Below are 18,389 nucleotides of genomic sequence, written 5' to 3' on the forward strand. Positions count from 1 at the left end.
TTGTATTAGGCATGATGATGTGTTGTGTTCCTTGTACCTCCATATTTTGTCTGATCGCTTGTATACGCTCCTGTAGCTATTAAACTTCATGGGTGGCGACATAATCTTATTTATTTACCACTCCTTGAACCTCATCATCTGATCTTCTTACAAGATCATCATCCACTGAAAAATCTATTTATAATAGTTTTTAACCTAAAGATTTATAATATTATGCATGCGTTAGTGGTCTAGTGACTCGATTTTGAAAACTGACTCATTTACAAATTTTACTTGATTCTGTGCTTTCCTTTTTTATAACTGCTCAGTACATACAGGAGATCAAGTTTGACGCCGTAATTTCATTGAGTTCGCTGAACTTGATAGAGGAGACTCACCTGGTACGACGGCCAAAGCCTGTATCGAAGACGAGGAAAAAGTATAAAGAATGCAAATGCTATGCTAAAGTAAACATCTCTTTATTTACATAATTCATTATACATCAGCTTTAGTCATTAAACAAATTACAGAAGAGCAGAAACAGAGCAGAAAACACAGCAGTTGGCAGTTACTCGCTGGTCGGAGCGCCGCTGATACGGTTTCAGGTCGTGGGTCTCTTGTTTCACAACGGCCACTTTATTCGCACGTAATTTCCTTTTAGCCGCGTAATGCGTTCCACCTGAGTAACAAGATTTCCGTAATCTCCGGACCGGTGAGCTGCCGGCTGGCATTCTGACGCGCAGGCGCAGAAGCGGCTCTGCTGGAGTTACCGTAGCCAGCTTAAGCAATCAGCTGCAAGAGTAGGGCCATGAAACGTCTGCTGCTTTGCTGAGGGCCGTATCCCGAAGCTGAAATCTTTATTAGCCAAGGCATTCCATCCAGGAGCGTCTTTTGTAGTTTTAAGGGACATACCATTTCCATATCTTGCAGAGCAACTATAGATATAGTTTGGTGTCATTGACGGCGCTCGAAGCTAAGTATACAGGCAGCTCTTAAAGGGGAACAAAAAAAATGAGGGAGAGGATAAGAGTGCAGAAAAACAAAACATGCATACAAAAGGTATTCAAATTAATTGTGAAAACTGTCACATGTGCAACCACACGACAATAGAAGCAAAACGTTCCAGCAATCTTAGATCCGCAGGCGAGCCTTTATGAGGTAACTACGAATAGTGGTCACCAGCTGCCTATGAGTTCAGTATGAAATATTGTGCTTTGTAGTATAAATGTGCTTTGATTGTAAAATTTTCGATTAAGTAACCACCAAATTTGGCTCAAATTACAACCGTGGCCTATGGTTAGGAAATATGGTACATGCATGCACTAGAAGAAAGTTTTGCTGCCAATGACTCTAACACTCCACACTTGTCCAAGATGTAGAGGTCAAGCAGTACCTGTACTATACTTTGGCCTCCGTGATCACCTTTTTTTTTTTACGGTCAGCAGACAATTGAAGTGCACAGTGGAGAACTGGAGCAGCCAATCGTGCACTGTACGAGATAATCTGCTGGCGACTGTAGCTCATTGCGGACACTTGTATCGTATTGCTTCCAAACGCAAGCGCGATACCTAGAACACCTGCTTCAGTATGTACAAGAAGTTTACAGTACATTGTACCATCGAACATGATGAAGTAATATTGTATGTCTTGTTAGGATATCCCACGGGTGAAATACAAGCTCACTTATATCAGGACTTAATCGGAAACTCTGCATTTCAAACATACAGGTGACGTAGCTGCCCACACTCAGAGGTTTTATGCAGCCCAAAACCTCTTCAAAAACCACACGCAAGATTCTTATCTTCTCTCACCTGCTAGTCGCAAACTACCAGTCCTATAGGAAAAATGAACGGGATTTTTTTGTAGGAAATTTAATGTAGCTGAATTTTGTACTGGAATACGTTATCGCTGGAGGCCACAGTTTTTCACTTAATCAGGAAAAACGCGTTTGAAGATGACTTTCACCCGTTTTTCTTGAATAATTCGAAAATCGTGACTTCCACCCAAAAGTCATCACAGTACAAAATTTAACTACATTAAATTTCTTAACTACATTAAATTTCTTAGAAAAACGTGCTTTTCATCTTTTTTTAGGACTAATAGTTCACACGCAGTGAGCGAGACAATATGAAAATCTCGTGCGTAGTTTTCCAAGATGATGCGAGTTGCATAAAAGCCATAGATAGGGGCAGCTGTATCACCTTGTATTTCTACTAACTAGAATATATTTCATACTGAAGTCTGCGGTGGCTGTATACCAAATTTCAACAACGATCTAAACAAACATCTAGTTTGCAGACATGTGTTTACTGGAATGTTTTTGCTTCTATTATGGTATATTTTCAGCCGAGTCTGTTGTTGCTGTTAATTATGATGGAATCTATCTATTATCACCAAGTACCGCAACTCCATACTTCTGAACTCTCCTGCCACCTGTGGCACGAGTGGAAAGAACTACACAGACATTAAGTTTCTCCAGCTGGAAGGGAAATATTCCCAAATCATAATGTATCTGTGACATCATATTTACAAAATATGTGGGTTATCACTTTCAGTTGGCAACTCTTTAGCTATGCGTTTACATGTGTCATAACGAATACAGAGATAGAGTGAGAGGTAGAAAGAGAAGAGGTGATATTGATGGAAAGACACAAATGTTTATAGGTAATATTGAACAGAGTGTACGATTTTGGGAAGCAGCCACTGACAACCAAAAGCTGTCCAACTGTGCTGTTGGGATTCTCGCAACACTGCATAATTTACGATTGACACATATTGTAACCAGATAGTCCTCGTTTCCTAATCCAGATAGTTCATCCACAAATCGTACTCGAGCAAATCTACATTGATTGATTCTTCTTGATGATGGAGTTACAAAATAGTCCGAGGCTCTTGGTCTAGTAAAATAAAGTCTCTGGTGAAACACATCTGTGCATATCAATTGCTATTCATATCAGTTCTGTTGGGCTTAACATCGTTTCGAGCTAACAGGATGCTTTCTTAATCAGACTCATAGAGTCTGGAAACACTGTCGTAAATCTTGCTTATATATTAGGATGAAGTTTTGCAGTTCAACAAAGAAAATAAACTGCTTATCTATATCAGAAGGAAAGGAAAAATAACACAACAAAATAACACCATGAGTTACATGCCTCGCTGCTGCGTAGAAATAAGCACCTTCACTCTCTAGCGCCAGTGCGTTATGCCTAAATTCTAAACTAAATTATAATTTAGAGCACCATTATTCATAGCGTTATTACATAATTACAATGTAAGTACATATGTGAATATCCTTTTCTACTAAGTTCTACATTCGTCTCTGCACAAATTGTACAATGTTCAGTTCTTGAGCAAATATTCTCGTTTCTAATCAAAATAGTCGCCTCTGTTCACACCAATTACATGTATAATGTATTAGTAAAATACATTCATGATTTTCATTACCTCCGGTAGCTCGTTCAAATAAAACTTTACAGCTTCTCACTACGAAATTTCGGTAGTTTTGATGTCCTCGTTACAGTATGAGACATAATGAACTGTATTCCCTTAGAGTGTATTTCAAATTTTCATGAATGGAATATTTCCTGGTTACCTAAGTGAAACAATTTTGAGCACTACAGCCAGAACAGATTAAGTAATCCAAACAATCATAGTAATGCATCAGTCATCATTCTTCACTCATTTAATTTTTTCTTTACATCTCTATTTCGTCAAAAGTGCCTTAAAAGGATTTCTGTTCTGGAGAGTCCCAAAAGCAATGGGAACAAGAATTGAGTGTGATCCGACGAGGTTCTGGTGGAGTGCAACCTTTTGCAAAAACAGAAGGCACAATTGCTATAGGAATACACATCGACTCCAGTGATGACAAATTTTAGTGAAAAGCTGTTACGCAGAAGTGTTGATCACCTTCAAAAATCCCGAAATCATTTCCCGTAAATAGAAAATGAGATCTCACCACCAGGCGCATGGCTTCAGTCCTGATAAAAGTAATACTATTAAAACAGCGTCCATTAAAAACTTGGCAAGTAGATTGGAAAGAATAAGTGATACTAGAGTGGTGGAGTGTATTGAGTAAGCACTTCGGAATTTAGAGAATTGGATGACGGTGAAAATCATCATTCAGCCAAGTTATTCTTCAGGGTTATTCTTCAAGGTGACATTGCAGTAAGCTTCTTTTTTCATACAGTACTTCAGAGAATATCTGACACAATTCGCAACTTTCGAAGTACTCACGAGGTACTTCTGTATCAGTTTTCTCCATGTGATACATATTCGATGCTCGGTTGAGAAGGTTGATTAGGCCTAAAAATGAAAGATGTGACATAATAACTACAATTTTTGCAATTTTTGGCGCAGTCCTTACAAGTGGCCCCTGACAGTTTACTCCTATGTTATCAAAGAATCCAAAAGTACTTGACTGGTGTCCTTCATTCAATCTCCAGCAACAAAAACCACGTAGGAATGTCTTTACGGGAACTTAAAATACTAAAACAACCTCTAAATGACTCTCAGATCCCCATAAAACCCTTATTAAAGTCTTAACTACTGAATTATAGGATCATATCTGATTCTTCTTCGTGATGAATATTCACCTCCCTTGTTGTTTAACGAAATATCGATCTTAGTGTCTTTAAGAACAACTGATACATAGTGGCCGACAACAGAACCACATCCAACAAAATTTGCTTAAAAATAGAAATAACAGCATTTACGACACATTCAATATATTAATCTGGAATGAAAATGTTTCAGTTTCACATTTTCCTTGTACACCATGCAGCTTCTCTCGCATGTAAATACTGCAGGATGTAGCACTGCCCAATGATGAAAACAGGATTAATGTAAGAAACAGGAAGTATCCGTTATATTGAGCTTAATTTTCTCCATAAACTAACGCGACCATACCACACAAGTCGCGAACATCTATCAGTAGTTGAGAGTTCTGACAATATGTATCCCAACTACTTAGAAAATCGCGGACTTTTCCGAAGCAAGTGAATTCAGTGAGTCACGGCTTGCTGTGGGCAGCAAAATGAGTTCTCGGTTATTCTCTGATGGGACTCAGCAGTAGAAAAATTCAGTCGTGAGGCAGAAACTCTTCGCAAGTGAGACGGATTCACAGTGGGGCATTTACCCAGTCATCTGGAAGTGAGCGGTAGGTATTACAACCAGTCGTGTACGACGCACACCTCCGCCTTTGAGGGACCGAAACAACGGTTCCAGATCCAGAACAGAGATAATTCCGCACAGCAACAAGCAGTAGGTGTTGGGAGCGATGGCCCCTATGGATGACTCCGTGGAAGTGTGTCCCGTCGCGCAGTTAGTCGATATCGGGCAGCACGTGTAGAATGCACCCACGTGTCAGGTGGTCGATGCGTTCCAGTCCCTCGCTCGTGAATGCCTGTGGTCTTGTTGGGCCGCAGCTTACGAGCAGGCGTAGCAGCGCACCAGGCCCACCTCGTCACAGTGCATGCACTTCAGCGCGACGAACTCGGAGGTGAAGTGGTTGCGATGCATCGACTTCTTGGAGCCGTTGCAGACGGAGCAGGGCAGCAGCCGGAAGCCGCCGCACACCTGGCACGTGTGGCATACTGTGGGGTCCTGCAAAACACACACAAGTCTTGTAGCAGTCTCCCATCCTATCAAAACAGAATAATTGCATATTCATTTGGTAAGATCTAGAAAAATCAACATTTACATCTGCAGCATGCAAACGCTAACTGTTTACGACATCACTAAATACGTCCGCATTGACGTCAGCTGTTTGCAAACGGGGCCAAGGACATATATGGGCTCTGTGGCGTATGTCACAGCAAATGACATTATACTGGGTGGTCCATTGATCGTGAACGGGCCAAATATCTCACGAAACAAGCGTCAAACGAAAAACCTACAAAGAACGAAACTTTTCTAGACTGAAGGGGAAAACCAGATGGCGCTATGGTTGGCCCGTTAGATGGCGCTGCCGTAAATCAAACGGATATCAACAGCGCTTTTTTTTAAATAGGAACCCTCATTTTTATAACATATTCGTGTAGTACGTAAAGAAATACGAATGCTTTAGTTGGACCTCATTTTTCGCTTTGCGATAGATGGCTCTGTAATAGTCACAAACATATGGGTCACAATTTCAGGCGAACAGTTGGCAACAGGTAGGTTATTTAAATTAAAATACAGAACGTAGGTACGTCTGAACATTTTATTTCGGTTGTTCCAATGTGATACATGTACCTCTGTGAACTTGTCATTTCTGAGAACACCGTGAGTATCTGTAAATACAACATTAATGCAATAAATGCTCAAAATTATGTCCGTCAGCCTCAATGCATTTGGCAATACGTGTAACGACATTCCTCTCAACAGCGTAATGTTCGCACATGCATTGACAATGCGCTGACGCATGCTGTCAGCCGTTGTCGGTGGATCACGATAGCAAATATCCTTCAACTTTCCCCACTGAGAGAAATCCGGGGATGTCAGATCCGGTGAACGTGCGGGCCATGGTATGGTGCTTCGACGACCAATCCACCTGTCATGAAATATGCTATTCAACCGCACGGAGCTATGTGCCGGACATTCATCATGTTGGAAGTACATCGCCATTCTATCATACAGTGAAACATCTTGTAGTAACACAGGTAGAACATTACGTAGGAAATCAGCATACATTGCACCATTTAGACTGCCATCGATAAAATGGGGGCCGAATATCCTTCCTCCCATAATGCCGCACCATACATAAACCCGCCAAAGTCGCTGATATTCTACTTGTCGCAGCTATCGTGGATTTTCCTTTGCTCAATAGTGCATATTATGCCGGTTTACGTTATCGCTGATTGTGAATGACACTTCGTCGCTAAATAGAACGTGTGCAAAAAATCTGTCATCGCCCCGTAATTTCTCTTGTGCCCTGTGGCAGAACTGCACACGACATTCAAAGTCGTCGCCATGCAATTCCTGGCGCATAGAAATATCGTACGGGTGCAATCGATGTTGATGTAGCATTCTCAACACCGGCGTTTTTTATATTCCCAATTCTCGACCAATTTGTCTGCTACTGATGTGCGGATTAGCCGCAACAGCAGCTTAAACACCTACTTGGGCATCATCATTTGTTGCAGGTCGTGGCTGACGTTTCACATGTGGCTGAACACTTCCTGTTTCCTTAAATAACGCAACTATCCAGCGAACGGTCCGGACACTTGGATGATGTCGTCCAGGATACTGAGCAGCATACACAGCACATGCCCGCAATTGGTAAACGGTCAATTTTAACACGGGTAATGTATCACGATGCAAATACTGTCCGCACTGGCGGAATGTTACGTGATACCACGTACTTATACGTTTGTGACTATTACAGCGCCATCTATCACAAAGCGAAAAAAGTGGTCCAACTAAAACATTCATATTTCTTTACGTACTACATGAATATGTAATAAAAACTGGGGGGTTCCTATTTACAAAAACGCAGTCGATATACGTTTGACCTAATGCAGCGCCATCTAGCGGGCCAACCATAGCGCCATCTGGTTTCCCCCTTCAAGCTAGACGAGTTTCGTTCTTTGTAGTTTTCTTTCGTTTGATGCTTATTTCGTGAGATATTTGACTCGGTCACCATCAATGGACCACCCTGTAGATCTTACAAGTTGCAGCGGCCATCTACATGGTGGAGCGAGTTAGTCCGTGAGACTACTTTAATACTTCGTAGCTGCGCGTTTAGATAGACTCACCCTCTCGGTAAGGTACTACAAAGTTAAGGACTTCAGTGGGTGCCTTTTGTTTTTCCCCCCACTAAACCTCTCCCTACCTCCCTTCTCCCCCCCAGTCCTTTTGTATTCCCCTCCTCTGCCTACCCCACTCCCTGTCGCGTCTGCCCCCCCACCCCTCTTATGGGTCCTCATCCTCCTTCAGCTCCTTTCCCGGCTCCCCCCTTCGCTTTTACTCTCCTTTCCCCCCCTTTTTCGTTTTCCCATCTTCTGTCCAGTTTCCCCCCACCTGCTCTCGACTGTGGTGTCACATTTGCCAACTTTTTAGTGCAGTGTTCCAGTGACTATTCAGTGTTGTTTGTCTTTCTCGTGTTGCGAACAGAAACCATGCTGTCGCTCGGTGTGAATTTTATTTCCTTTGCGAACAGAATCCAGACTGTCGCTGTGTTTTTTAATTGTCTATTGTTTTCCCTGTCTACTTCGTATGTATTTTTACTAGCGTCATCATCCCTGTGTTGTTGTTTTAAGTTCCACGATTTCTTTTCGCCTTGTTACTCTCTAAGTCTCCGATTTTATCGCCTGTTGTTTTTATTATTTGTTCTCTTGCTCTTTGTCACAAAATCTGTCGGCTGAAGAGCGGCGTACGAAGCTGCTGCCAGCCCGCCCCCTTTGGGGGGATTTGAAATTCACTAAATGAAAAAAAAGTGGGTGCCTTTTCTTTGACATAAAGACTTCCCACCTGGTTCCACAAATAGTCGAGGGCTCGAGATGTACGTCGGGCCCGGCAACTAGTGTTACGTCAGAGGTTAGTTGTGGGGCGCGTCCATCCCGTCGGCCCCGTATTTCCCGTGGGCCCCGTTTGCGGCACATGAAACTTTGTACCGGACCGGGAATCGAACCCGGATTTCTCACTTATCGTGAGTGGTCACCGACCACTTCGGTTATCCAAGCACGCCTCCAGAAACGATCCAAACTTGCATGTAGAGGATGTCAAATTAAACACCTTTCAGTCGCTATTTTCTAACCTTATTTTATTTGCCAGCCTGTTTCAGCGTTTTACTACGCTATATTCAGTCCCCTGGCCGACGTGTAGGAAGAATCTGCCTCGATTGCGATCAAAACAGGGTCAGCAATACTGTTATTAGTACATTTTTGCTATAGTGATCACTTCAACCACGGCTGAAGATTTTTGCTATAGTGATCACTATAGGAAAAATCTTCAACCGTGCTTGAAGTGATCACTATAGCAACAATCTACTAATACCAGTATTCCTGGCTCCTGTTTTCATCACTACCGAGGTAGATTCTTTCGACACGCCGTTCAGGGGCCTGAAGATGGCGTAGTAAAACACTGAAACTGGTTGCCAAATCAAATAAGATTGGAAACTAGACGGCTGAAAGGTGTTTAATTTGACATCCTCTATCGAGCAGCCGAGTGCCGCAGCCATCTCTAAAAAGATGAATTTACAGAAACCTACATGTGCCACGCAGTCTGGAGAACACTGCACTGTGGAGATTCAGATACTTTATAAACACAGACATTATAACTAACAGTGATGTAACCATGCCTCGATAGGCTAAAATGATGATATGTTTGTCTTCCTGGGCGAGAATCATGAACTGTGCGACCATAAGGATTCGGCCTACGTGACTTATGGAACATTGGGTCGGTTCTGAAGGCGTGATTAAGTTGACCGCTCGCGATATCGCGATAAGTGGGAAATCCGGCTTCGAGTCTCGACCCGGCAAAAATTTTCATGTGTCACAAACAGCTCATATCAACGCACAGTCGCAGAATGCGAATCTGTTCCGTAATTTTTAATACAACTGTAATCGTCAATGATAGTGTCCGTTCCTTCAGACGTGCTTGCATATCTGAAGAACATTTTATTGTGAAGATATAGAGTCCGTATAAACAAAGGCATTGTAATCATCGATGATGTTTGCAGCGTACCACACTGGTGAAGAGGAAGTCGAGACGACCAGTTTGATGTAGGAGGCTTGCGGTGAATCACGCCGGATAACAGCCTCAAATTAGCCTACGAAAACTACCTAAGTTACAGGGCACGTGCGCAGCGTGAGATTTTCAGTAGCCTCTCCCATTCTTTAAACCAGTCGGCTATTTCGTTAACATTATTAACTTAAACTTTTCCGTGTGGGTATTGAAACGAAAGTGACTTTTGTAAGCTCTGTGTAAAAACTAATTAAGTTTGCAGTTCGAGCTAAACTTAACCCTCACAAGAGTAGTAGTTTCGTAATACGAAGGCCAGACCAAAGAAACGATTCTTTCCAATTCAAAACACTTTGAGGTAAAATGTACAGAGATGTCAATTTTACGTTTTCAATATTCAAGGATAGTTTTAATCCAAATCTCGGGCCAGACGCATGCACCAAAGCTTAAATACCATTTGTAGGCCAGTTTCACAATGTTTCCCAACTTGATAGACCCCGAGTGTCTTACATGAATTTTTCGTCTCGATTTCACCTATACAACAGTAGAATGTTGTAAACAGTTACCGTTTACACGCTGTATACTCTAAAAATAACTGTTAAGTGCAAGACAGAGGGTACTTCCGATTGTAACAATTACAGCAAGTAATAGTGAAAATATAAAATGTATAAAACAAGCTAATTCTTGTCTTCTACCGTGCTGAAAACGAATATCACAAAGAAAAATTACATATAGCTGTGGTATTAGTTCATAAAGCAAAATAGAGGAAATGTATTGCCACAGTGTGTATAAAACGACAAAAATAAAACACTACGATAAAAATATTGTTCAACACTGAAGTCATACCATTCCAGTACCTTACCTCAGTTGCTATTGTAGGTAGTAGTTGCTTTAGTTCGTTCTAGAAAATGTTCATGTAATTCACGAAACATTTTGTTAAGAAAATAAATAAATATGGCAAGGCCTAAAAGCAAGTAAGAGAAAAATTCCCACGATTGAGTGAACCAAAAATAAAAGTAGATATCATCGTTCACCAACAGAAGTCAGAGATTTTGAAACACAAGAAATTCGGTGAAATGTTAAATGGTGATAAGGAGGAGACTTGAATAAATTTTGAAAATGTCTGTTACTGTTTGTTTCAGTTTCTTAGGAAATAAGAGAGTAGAAAATTATAAGGAGTATGCAGGTGAATTGTTGTCATGTTATGAAAAGTCTGAGTGCACCATGTCTCTGAAATAAGCTTCCTTCATGCCCATCTGGTGCAGTTTCTGATGAATATATCGAGGAATTTCATCAGGATATTGCAACCATGAAGAAGAGGTATTCAGGGAAGTGGTCTCCTGATGTTTTGGCAAGCTACTGCTGGGGTACTGCTGCCGATGCTCGAGATGTAACTTACAAGAAATAATTCAAGCAAAACCGCGTAGTGTAGCCGACTTTCAGTTTGATTAGAAACTCGTCAAAATGTTATGTGAGAACATTAACTATGGTAAAGGCATCTATAGTACTGAATGTTATGAACTCTAACGGTACCTACAGTTATTTTCGTTCTGCATTATAAATTAAAGAATTATTTGTGTATGTTTGCTAGTTTTCATACGGAACTACAAAGTGGTTCGTAGGAAATTCTTCAGTTTTTATTTGGCTTACTCTTTCTAACTTTAAGAATTGATGTTTACTGAACTTTGTCACTGCAAGAGTGTCACATTGTTCAGTTGATTTTTCATTCCATGGATTCACAATTATGAACAATATTCTCACTTATTTAAAATCTCTAGGGTATATTGCTACTTAAATAAATATCTCTAATGATGATATAAAACAGGTCACGTACTGGCTGGAAATACATATTTCTATTATTGGTTATTTTTCATCGTATTATATTTAAATAAATGTAAAAACGCTAAATAAAGTAATTTACAAATATACAATGAAAGTTTGTTGCACAGTGTTATCAGGGATTCTGCCCCTACCAATCACGTATGGAGTGCAGGAACAATGATTACTTAAACGCATCTATGCATGCTGTAATTAGTCTAATATTGCGTACGAGATCCCTACGTCGCGATATATACGAGTAGTTAGTACACTCCTCGAGTCCTTATTTGAGGCTGGTTCTTGAAACTTTCTGATTTTCATATGATAGGTTGTGTCAAGTGCCTGCTATTTAAAGAATTTTCAGCACCGCCGCGATGCTCTCCCATAAGTCAAACTTGAGATCATTAGTAGTACTGTTCTTTGAATAGTTCAATATCGACTGTGATACTATTTGGTACACGTTCCACACACTTGAGAAATATTATAGGGTGGGTCACACTGGTGTTTTATGAGAAATATTCTTTATAGGTGAAGATTTTTTTCTGGAAGAGGAAAATACTTTTTTATGTATTTGAGCAACTTGCTACAAACTTCGCTGACTACGTTCTTTGTAATCCATATGTTACTCGCACATACCGCGGTTGGATAGGTGACTATGACCGCGTGACATTTTAGCACTGCAATAGACGCGATAAACATTGTTCCATCAAAGTGTTGACTGATACAAATTAGCTGGAATCTGTATTTCTAGGTCCAAAGTTGTTACATTTGCCGCGTGGAGTGGCCGCGTGGTCTTTGACGCCACGTCACGGATTGCGCGGCCCCTCCCGCCGGAGGTTCGAGTGCTCCCTCGGGCATGGATGTGTGTGTTGTTCTTAGCATAAGTTACTTTAAGTAGTGTGAAGTCTAGGGACCGATGACATCAGCAGTTTGGTCCATTATGAATTCACATACATCTGAACATTTGTAATAGTAGTTTCTGATGTCTGATGTTATTGTCCTAAACAACCAGTTAATTATAAAAAAGTAATCAAATACACTGTTGTTAGAGTTCAGCAGCAAAACTAATCAGATAATTAAAAATTGGTTCAGAAAGGTATTTAATTGTCAATTCAAGTCTCGACGAAATGATATTCAAAACGCATACTTTATTTTTATCACGGATATTTCAGTTAAAGTCGCTAACATTATGGAATTAATAATCCCTGTAATACAGTTACGGGTTTTGTACGGAGACAGCAGAATTATCAATTTATTTGCATAATTACATGTGAATGTTGTTAGAAACAGGTATCTTCAATACGAAATTCGGGTTTATTAAACTATAGATTTGACAGCTTTGGAAAAATAGTACTTATTCCGTCACGTACGTTTAAACTGCGACAGTTTCGTCGTGATTTGTAGAATCGATTTGTGATTTTCCGTACTAGGTTAATATTTTCAGAAATTCGTAAACTGTAAGTTGTTGTATGTGTCATGAGCACGAGGTAAGTCAAATATGATTGTAAAACCGCAAATTCCAAAACCATTGTTTAGATACAAAACCATATGCTATCTGGTAAAACTAATGCTAAAAATTGCATATAAATATTAAAAAATTATGATTTTAGAAGGGTTTACGAGGCATAAGGTAGAGACGTCGCCCTACGCTAAGAAATCACGTTGCATATCAAGAGTGGTGCACACACATACATCCATTTTCCAGTGTCCACATTATGTCCGTATGTCCAAGACAACAGAGAGCTCTCGTCAATAACAAGGACAATCAGTCATAGGAAACATCATTTTACATGAAATTAGAATTTACATTTCAAAATTACAACCAACGTTTCAACGGGAATCCTGCACCGCTATGACTTTTTTGTGCTCGTGGAATTACATTCAAACTCACTTGACGCATAAGTAAAACATCGATTGTTTCGATATCCCAGCATCTGTTTTCCCTCTGTTGAACTGACGATTTAAAATTATTTTCGTACACTTCTCCTTTTAAATATGCCCACAGATAAAAATCACAAGCAGACAACGAATAGTGGAGTTCGTGAATTATTCACGAAACGTTCCACGAGTGTCCTTCAATGGACCAGTGCGGATGCAGGCCTCAACTGACACAACACGTGATATATCATTGAATAACTCAGGGAACGACGAAGATACACTCACAGTGCGTTAAAGCAACAAGCAATGACAGATGCTGTGATAGCGAACCACGCCCTTGACGTGACCAGAATACTGGCGAGCGGGCAACAGTAAAATAACAGCGTGTTGTTTGCACGGCGGGGCTGCTTTTATCTTGAACATTTACAGCATTTGTACAGTGCTGGTCATTAACACTACAAAACTAGGAGAGAAAGCAAATAACGAAATTTTACTTCTTGCGCTTATACGGCTTAGTACGAATAATGCATAAATAAATTTATATGTGATTTGGGTGCGAAAATTTAGGTCGGAAAGCTACAAACTCTGGCAGGAATAGTGGCTCTAAGCCGTATGGGTATCAAATCGATCAGAGCCGGACAAAGCGAATCCATCTTAACAATACCGTTCTCGACAAGGCGAGAGGAAGTCTTCATATCTCTTATCATGAGAAACGAGTTAATGGAACACATCTGAATAATCTTCGTTTTTCATAAATGGTGCCATGCAGTGTTGGGAAAAGCGTGAGCACTGCGACTGTAATGAAAGAAAACACCGTTTGATGTCACTATATTTAGATTTGATTTCTGGTTTTGATCCTGTGAAGAGATAATATAAAGGCCGTGTTCTGAAAAACGCAAATTGTCCAAATGGGTGTCAAGCGTGAGTAACTTTAAACTCAATTTCCTTTTTGTTGATTATACTGCAGTGTTTATAATTGGTGTAGATAAATTGAACTAGAACTAAAAATAGGAAATTAGAACGTTGGCTTGAAAATCAACTACAACAAACTAAAACAGTTTGATATTAACGCAAATAAAACTGTACAAGTTATCAGTTAACTCATACAACTAGATCAGAACCTTTTGCATTTATGGTCGTTTATGATAATGACTCAATGTTAGAAATAGAAAACGGAGTGCATATGGCCTAGAGTGTTTTCGGTAAACTAAATATTATCTGGAAAGGAAGTGTGAAGTCAGTGGCCGGCCGGAGTGGCCGAGCGGTTAAAGGCGCTACAGTCTGGAACCGCATGGCCGCTACGGTCGCAGGTTCGAATCCTGCCTCGGGCATGGATGTGTGTGATGTCCTTAGGTTAGTTAGGTTTAAGTAGTTCTAAGTTCTAGGGGACTTATGACCACAGCAGTTGAGTCCCATAGTGCTCAGAGCCATTTGAACCATTTTTTTGAGAGTCAGTGTGTATTAGCAGTTCTGAGCTACGGCAGTGAAACATAGACTTACAACGTAAACAACCCTGTCGAATCCACAAGTCAGATTTGCTATAGATCTATAATCTTATTTTAGTTTATTCCAGATTGTAGGTTACTAGCCGAGTACTCGGTGCTGCTCGGGTATGTATTTATTCCAATTCTATTAGTCCTTCTCCTTCCTCCTCTGTCTGTCGGTCTCCTCCGCCTCCCTCTCTATCCATCTCCTCCTCCTTTTCCCCCTCCTCCTCTTCCTCCTCCTCCTTCTCCACTTCCTAGTTATTCCAATTCTATTAGTCCTTCTCCTTCCTCCTCTGTCTGTCGGTCTCCTCCGCCTCCCTCTCTATCCATCTCCTCCTCCTCTTCCCCCTCCACCTCTTCCTCCTCCTCCTCCTCCTCTTCCTAGTTATTCCAATTCTATTAGTCCTTCTCCTTCCTCCTCTGTCTGTCGGTCTCCTCCTCCTCTTCCCCCTCCTACTCTTCCTCCTCCTCCTCCTCCCCCTTCCTTCTCTCGCTACGTTATCACACCCACTCGTATAGGACGTCGATGGTTCTCCCACATTATTTCTCTTTCCAGATAGTGCCTAGGTTGGTTCAAATCTATGCGGAGGTAGAGGAGGAACTTTTTAATCGCGCCTTTGCCCGTATCCGCATTTGTCACTTATATTTAACATATATGTAACACATTTCACACATATTTCTACACATATTTCACCTGTATTTCTAGCGGATTTCACCCTGCAGTTTCGTTTTCACGCAGCTCAATATTTATGACATATCTCCTGAACTAAATGTTGTACAATGACATAACTTTGTATATTCATTGAGCGGCATATGTCGATACTGTTTGCGAAATGTGTTGTGAATAGAAGTAGTAGAAAAGAAGTAATAAATTTTAAGATCATGCATGTTGCTGTAATTTTTTATGTGTCTCAGTATTTATGATGCCACATCTTCTGAACTATGCGTCGCACAATGATATAATTTTGCAGGCACATTCTATGGTACATATCAATACTGTCCGCAAGGTGCTTCGCGAATACAGTTATCAGTGAAGAAGTAATAAATTAAAACGTCATGCTTGATGCGGTAGCTTTACTCGATAATTTTTTTTCATTTCATCATTTTGTGGGAGCAGTCAGGAAGAAAAGCTTTCGTAAAGGTCTCATATTAAGTGTAAACCTTGTCGCAAGTCACTAAATGCTCTTATTGTCAAAAACTGGATGAATAAAGTATGGACAGTCGCCCGTCGTGGTCTACACTCTCTTTTCCACCCCCCACTCCGCATCTTTAATATGTGGGTGGCTCTTATCCTACAGTGATTCTTTCCAGACATTTTTACCACGTTTGGTTGAAAACTGCTCAAGTGGTTTAGGTCGAGTGTGGAACAACTGACATTTACTGCTGGTTGTAAAAACTGATATACCAGGAAGAATAGCAAATAATGAAATTTTGCTTATTGTGTGAGCACAGTATAATAATTGGAATACACGATTAAAGATAAAGGTTACTTGAGGGTACATAGGTTGCTGAGTTTATTACGCAGAGCAAGCGCCTCTGGCAGCAGCATCTCGGCCAGGCGTCGACTCAAACTGAGTCTGAATGACGGATACAGGAACACCAGTCCATCCTGCTCCACTCCCACGCAAGAGTTCCTCAGTCGTAGTGGCTAGATATTGGTGATCTGCCGACCTCTCGACAACCCTGTGTATCGATGTATATATGCAGGATGAAGGTACGGAAACTTGTACCAAGGTCGCGATTCGAACCCTTCTACTCACAAGGCAGATGCGCTAACCGTTGTGCCGCCCTGGCACAGTGGCTTTCCACAACTGCACGGACTACTTTAGCACGCCTGCCTACTCGGTCCAAACTCCCATTCACGCCCCATCCCAATTAGTATTCCCCTAAGCTCGAACAGCATTGCACAGGCTCTCCAACTGTATTCGAGTAGCGCTTCAGCATCAAATGAAACGAGGGATCCCGCCTGTAACGCAGACATAGGTGCTTTAATTAGTTTGCATGTATAAATAAGAGATGTTTGAGACTCGAAAAGTTCTCTGGAACCGTATAGTTTCATTCCTCTGTGTCGAGTTAGGTTTGGTCAGCGTGGCTGATATACGGGTTTACGTTTTCTTGTTGAAAGTTTACGTTACAGGGACATCGAAGAAAGGGCACAGCTATATTTCATGCATCAAACACTTGACGGCTGCTGTGAAAGTTACCGGTTAAGATTACCAGAGGCGATACTGTTGCATACAGAATGATAGTCCTCCTGTTATTGAGCCCATAAATGACGATGACCAATGCAATCTGGTCCTTGTAGCTTCTACACGTGATGGATATACAGGGTGTCCCAGGAGGTATGGTCAATAATAAGTTATATGAAAAGAACGACCATTCGAATAAAAAAAGTCTAGTAACCATGGACTCTAAACTGCATACATTAAGGGCTGCGAGGAACTGTTTAGTACAAGAGACATGTTTCACAGTAGATGAACGAGTACTCACAGCTCTTAAGCTATGCGATGTAGAGCCCAAGCGTAATGGACATTTCTTTATGTTTAGGTCCAAACTATCACTTCTCAAAATGTGGAAAGCAAAGAGCTTGGAGTAGAACAGATTTTTTTTTCACACTATCGAAGATGAAGAAGTGCTCAAAGCCCTTAAAGTACGCATTTTAGATCCGTGTTTACTAGGCTTTTTTGTTTCGAACTATCGCTCCTGCGATATCCCTGATTACTGACCAATCCTCGTACGACACCCCGTATTGTGATGTACGCAGAATCGTGTGTCGTGTGAAGAGACGGCGTGGTGTGATCATGTGTCCAGTGTTGTCGTTCGGGTCATCGCTGTCGGCGAGCGTCTTCTTTCTTCCGCGTGAACTGAGGCCGTTACACTGGTCGCCGCGTTGACAATCCGTGCTGATCCAGGCGTCACAGTACGGTCTGCGTGGATATTTGTTTTCCTTCAGACGTCCTCATTTCTGATGCGAAGTAAGTGAGGTGGCTGTAGGGTCCTGCATGGTAAAGTAAACAATGTCTAGCCTCTCAGTCATGCGAATGCTGTACGCAGGCCCAAACACGGAATTACTTTCCGAGGTATGAGGGGGATTTGGAAAGCTAATTTTACCTACTAAGACTTTTTATATTATAAATTTAATTCGATTACACCTTTTAATAGGTCAGACAGAACAAAAAGTGGTTTGCTGTTTTCATTCGTCTTAAATATCCATAAACTTGCTTAACAGCTCAAATTTCCGCAAAATTACTAAACAAATATTTATTTACTTTACAGCAGTGTTACTGAAGTATCAATCTCTCATACTATTCAGTAGAAAAGCAAATACCTCGATAAATAACAAAGAAACTAGCAGAAGATTACAAAGGAAACTCAAAATTATTCGCTTTTTTCCCTACGTGGAAAGTATCTATTTACTTTACACAAGTTGTCGAACGAAGATACTAACCTTGAGTCTGTTCTGTTCTGTTCCGAAACAGCGCAAACACAGCAATGTTGCATCTAAATTTTTCCATGTGTGATTACGTATGACACTGAGACTGGAGACAAACTAAGAGAATTAGCTCA

At 40.9% G+C, this 18,389-nt stretch overlaps 1 protein-coding gene across 1 annotated transcript in view; it reads right to left on the reverse strand.

Annotated features, from left to right (window-relative positions):
• Positions 1–442: 442 nt before the first annotated feature.
• Positions 443–18,389, reverse strand: part of LOC124709123 (flocculation protein FLO11-like) — a 587,789-nt gene continuing 569,842 nt past the window's right edge. Inside the window, exon 4 of the mRNA XM_047240781.1 lies at positions 443–5,580. Within this exon, the coding sequence (XP_047096737.1) occupies positions 5,404–5,580 (177 nt within the window). The 3' untranslated portion in view covers positions 443–5,403. The remainder of the gene's footprint in view (positions 5,581–18,389) is intronic.

The sequence above is a fragment of the Schistocerca piceifrons genome, chromosome 7 (assembly GCF_021461385.2).
Source record: "Schistocerca piceifrons isolate TAMUIC-IGC-003096 chromosome 7, iqSchPice1.1, whole genome shotgun sequence".
Lineage (NCBI taxonomy): Eukaryota > Metazoa > Arthropoda > Insecta > Orthoptera > Acrididae > Schistocerca > Schistocerca piceifrons.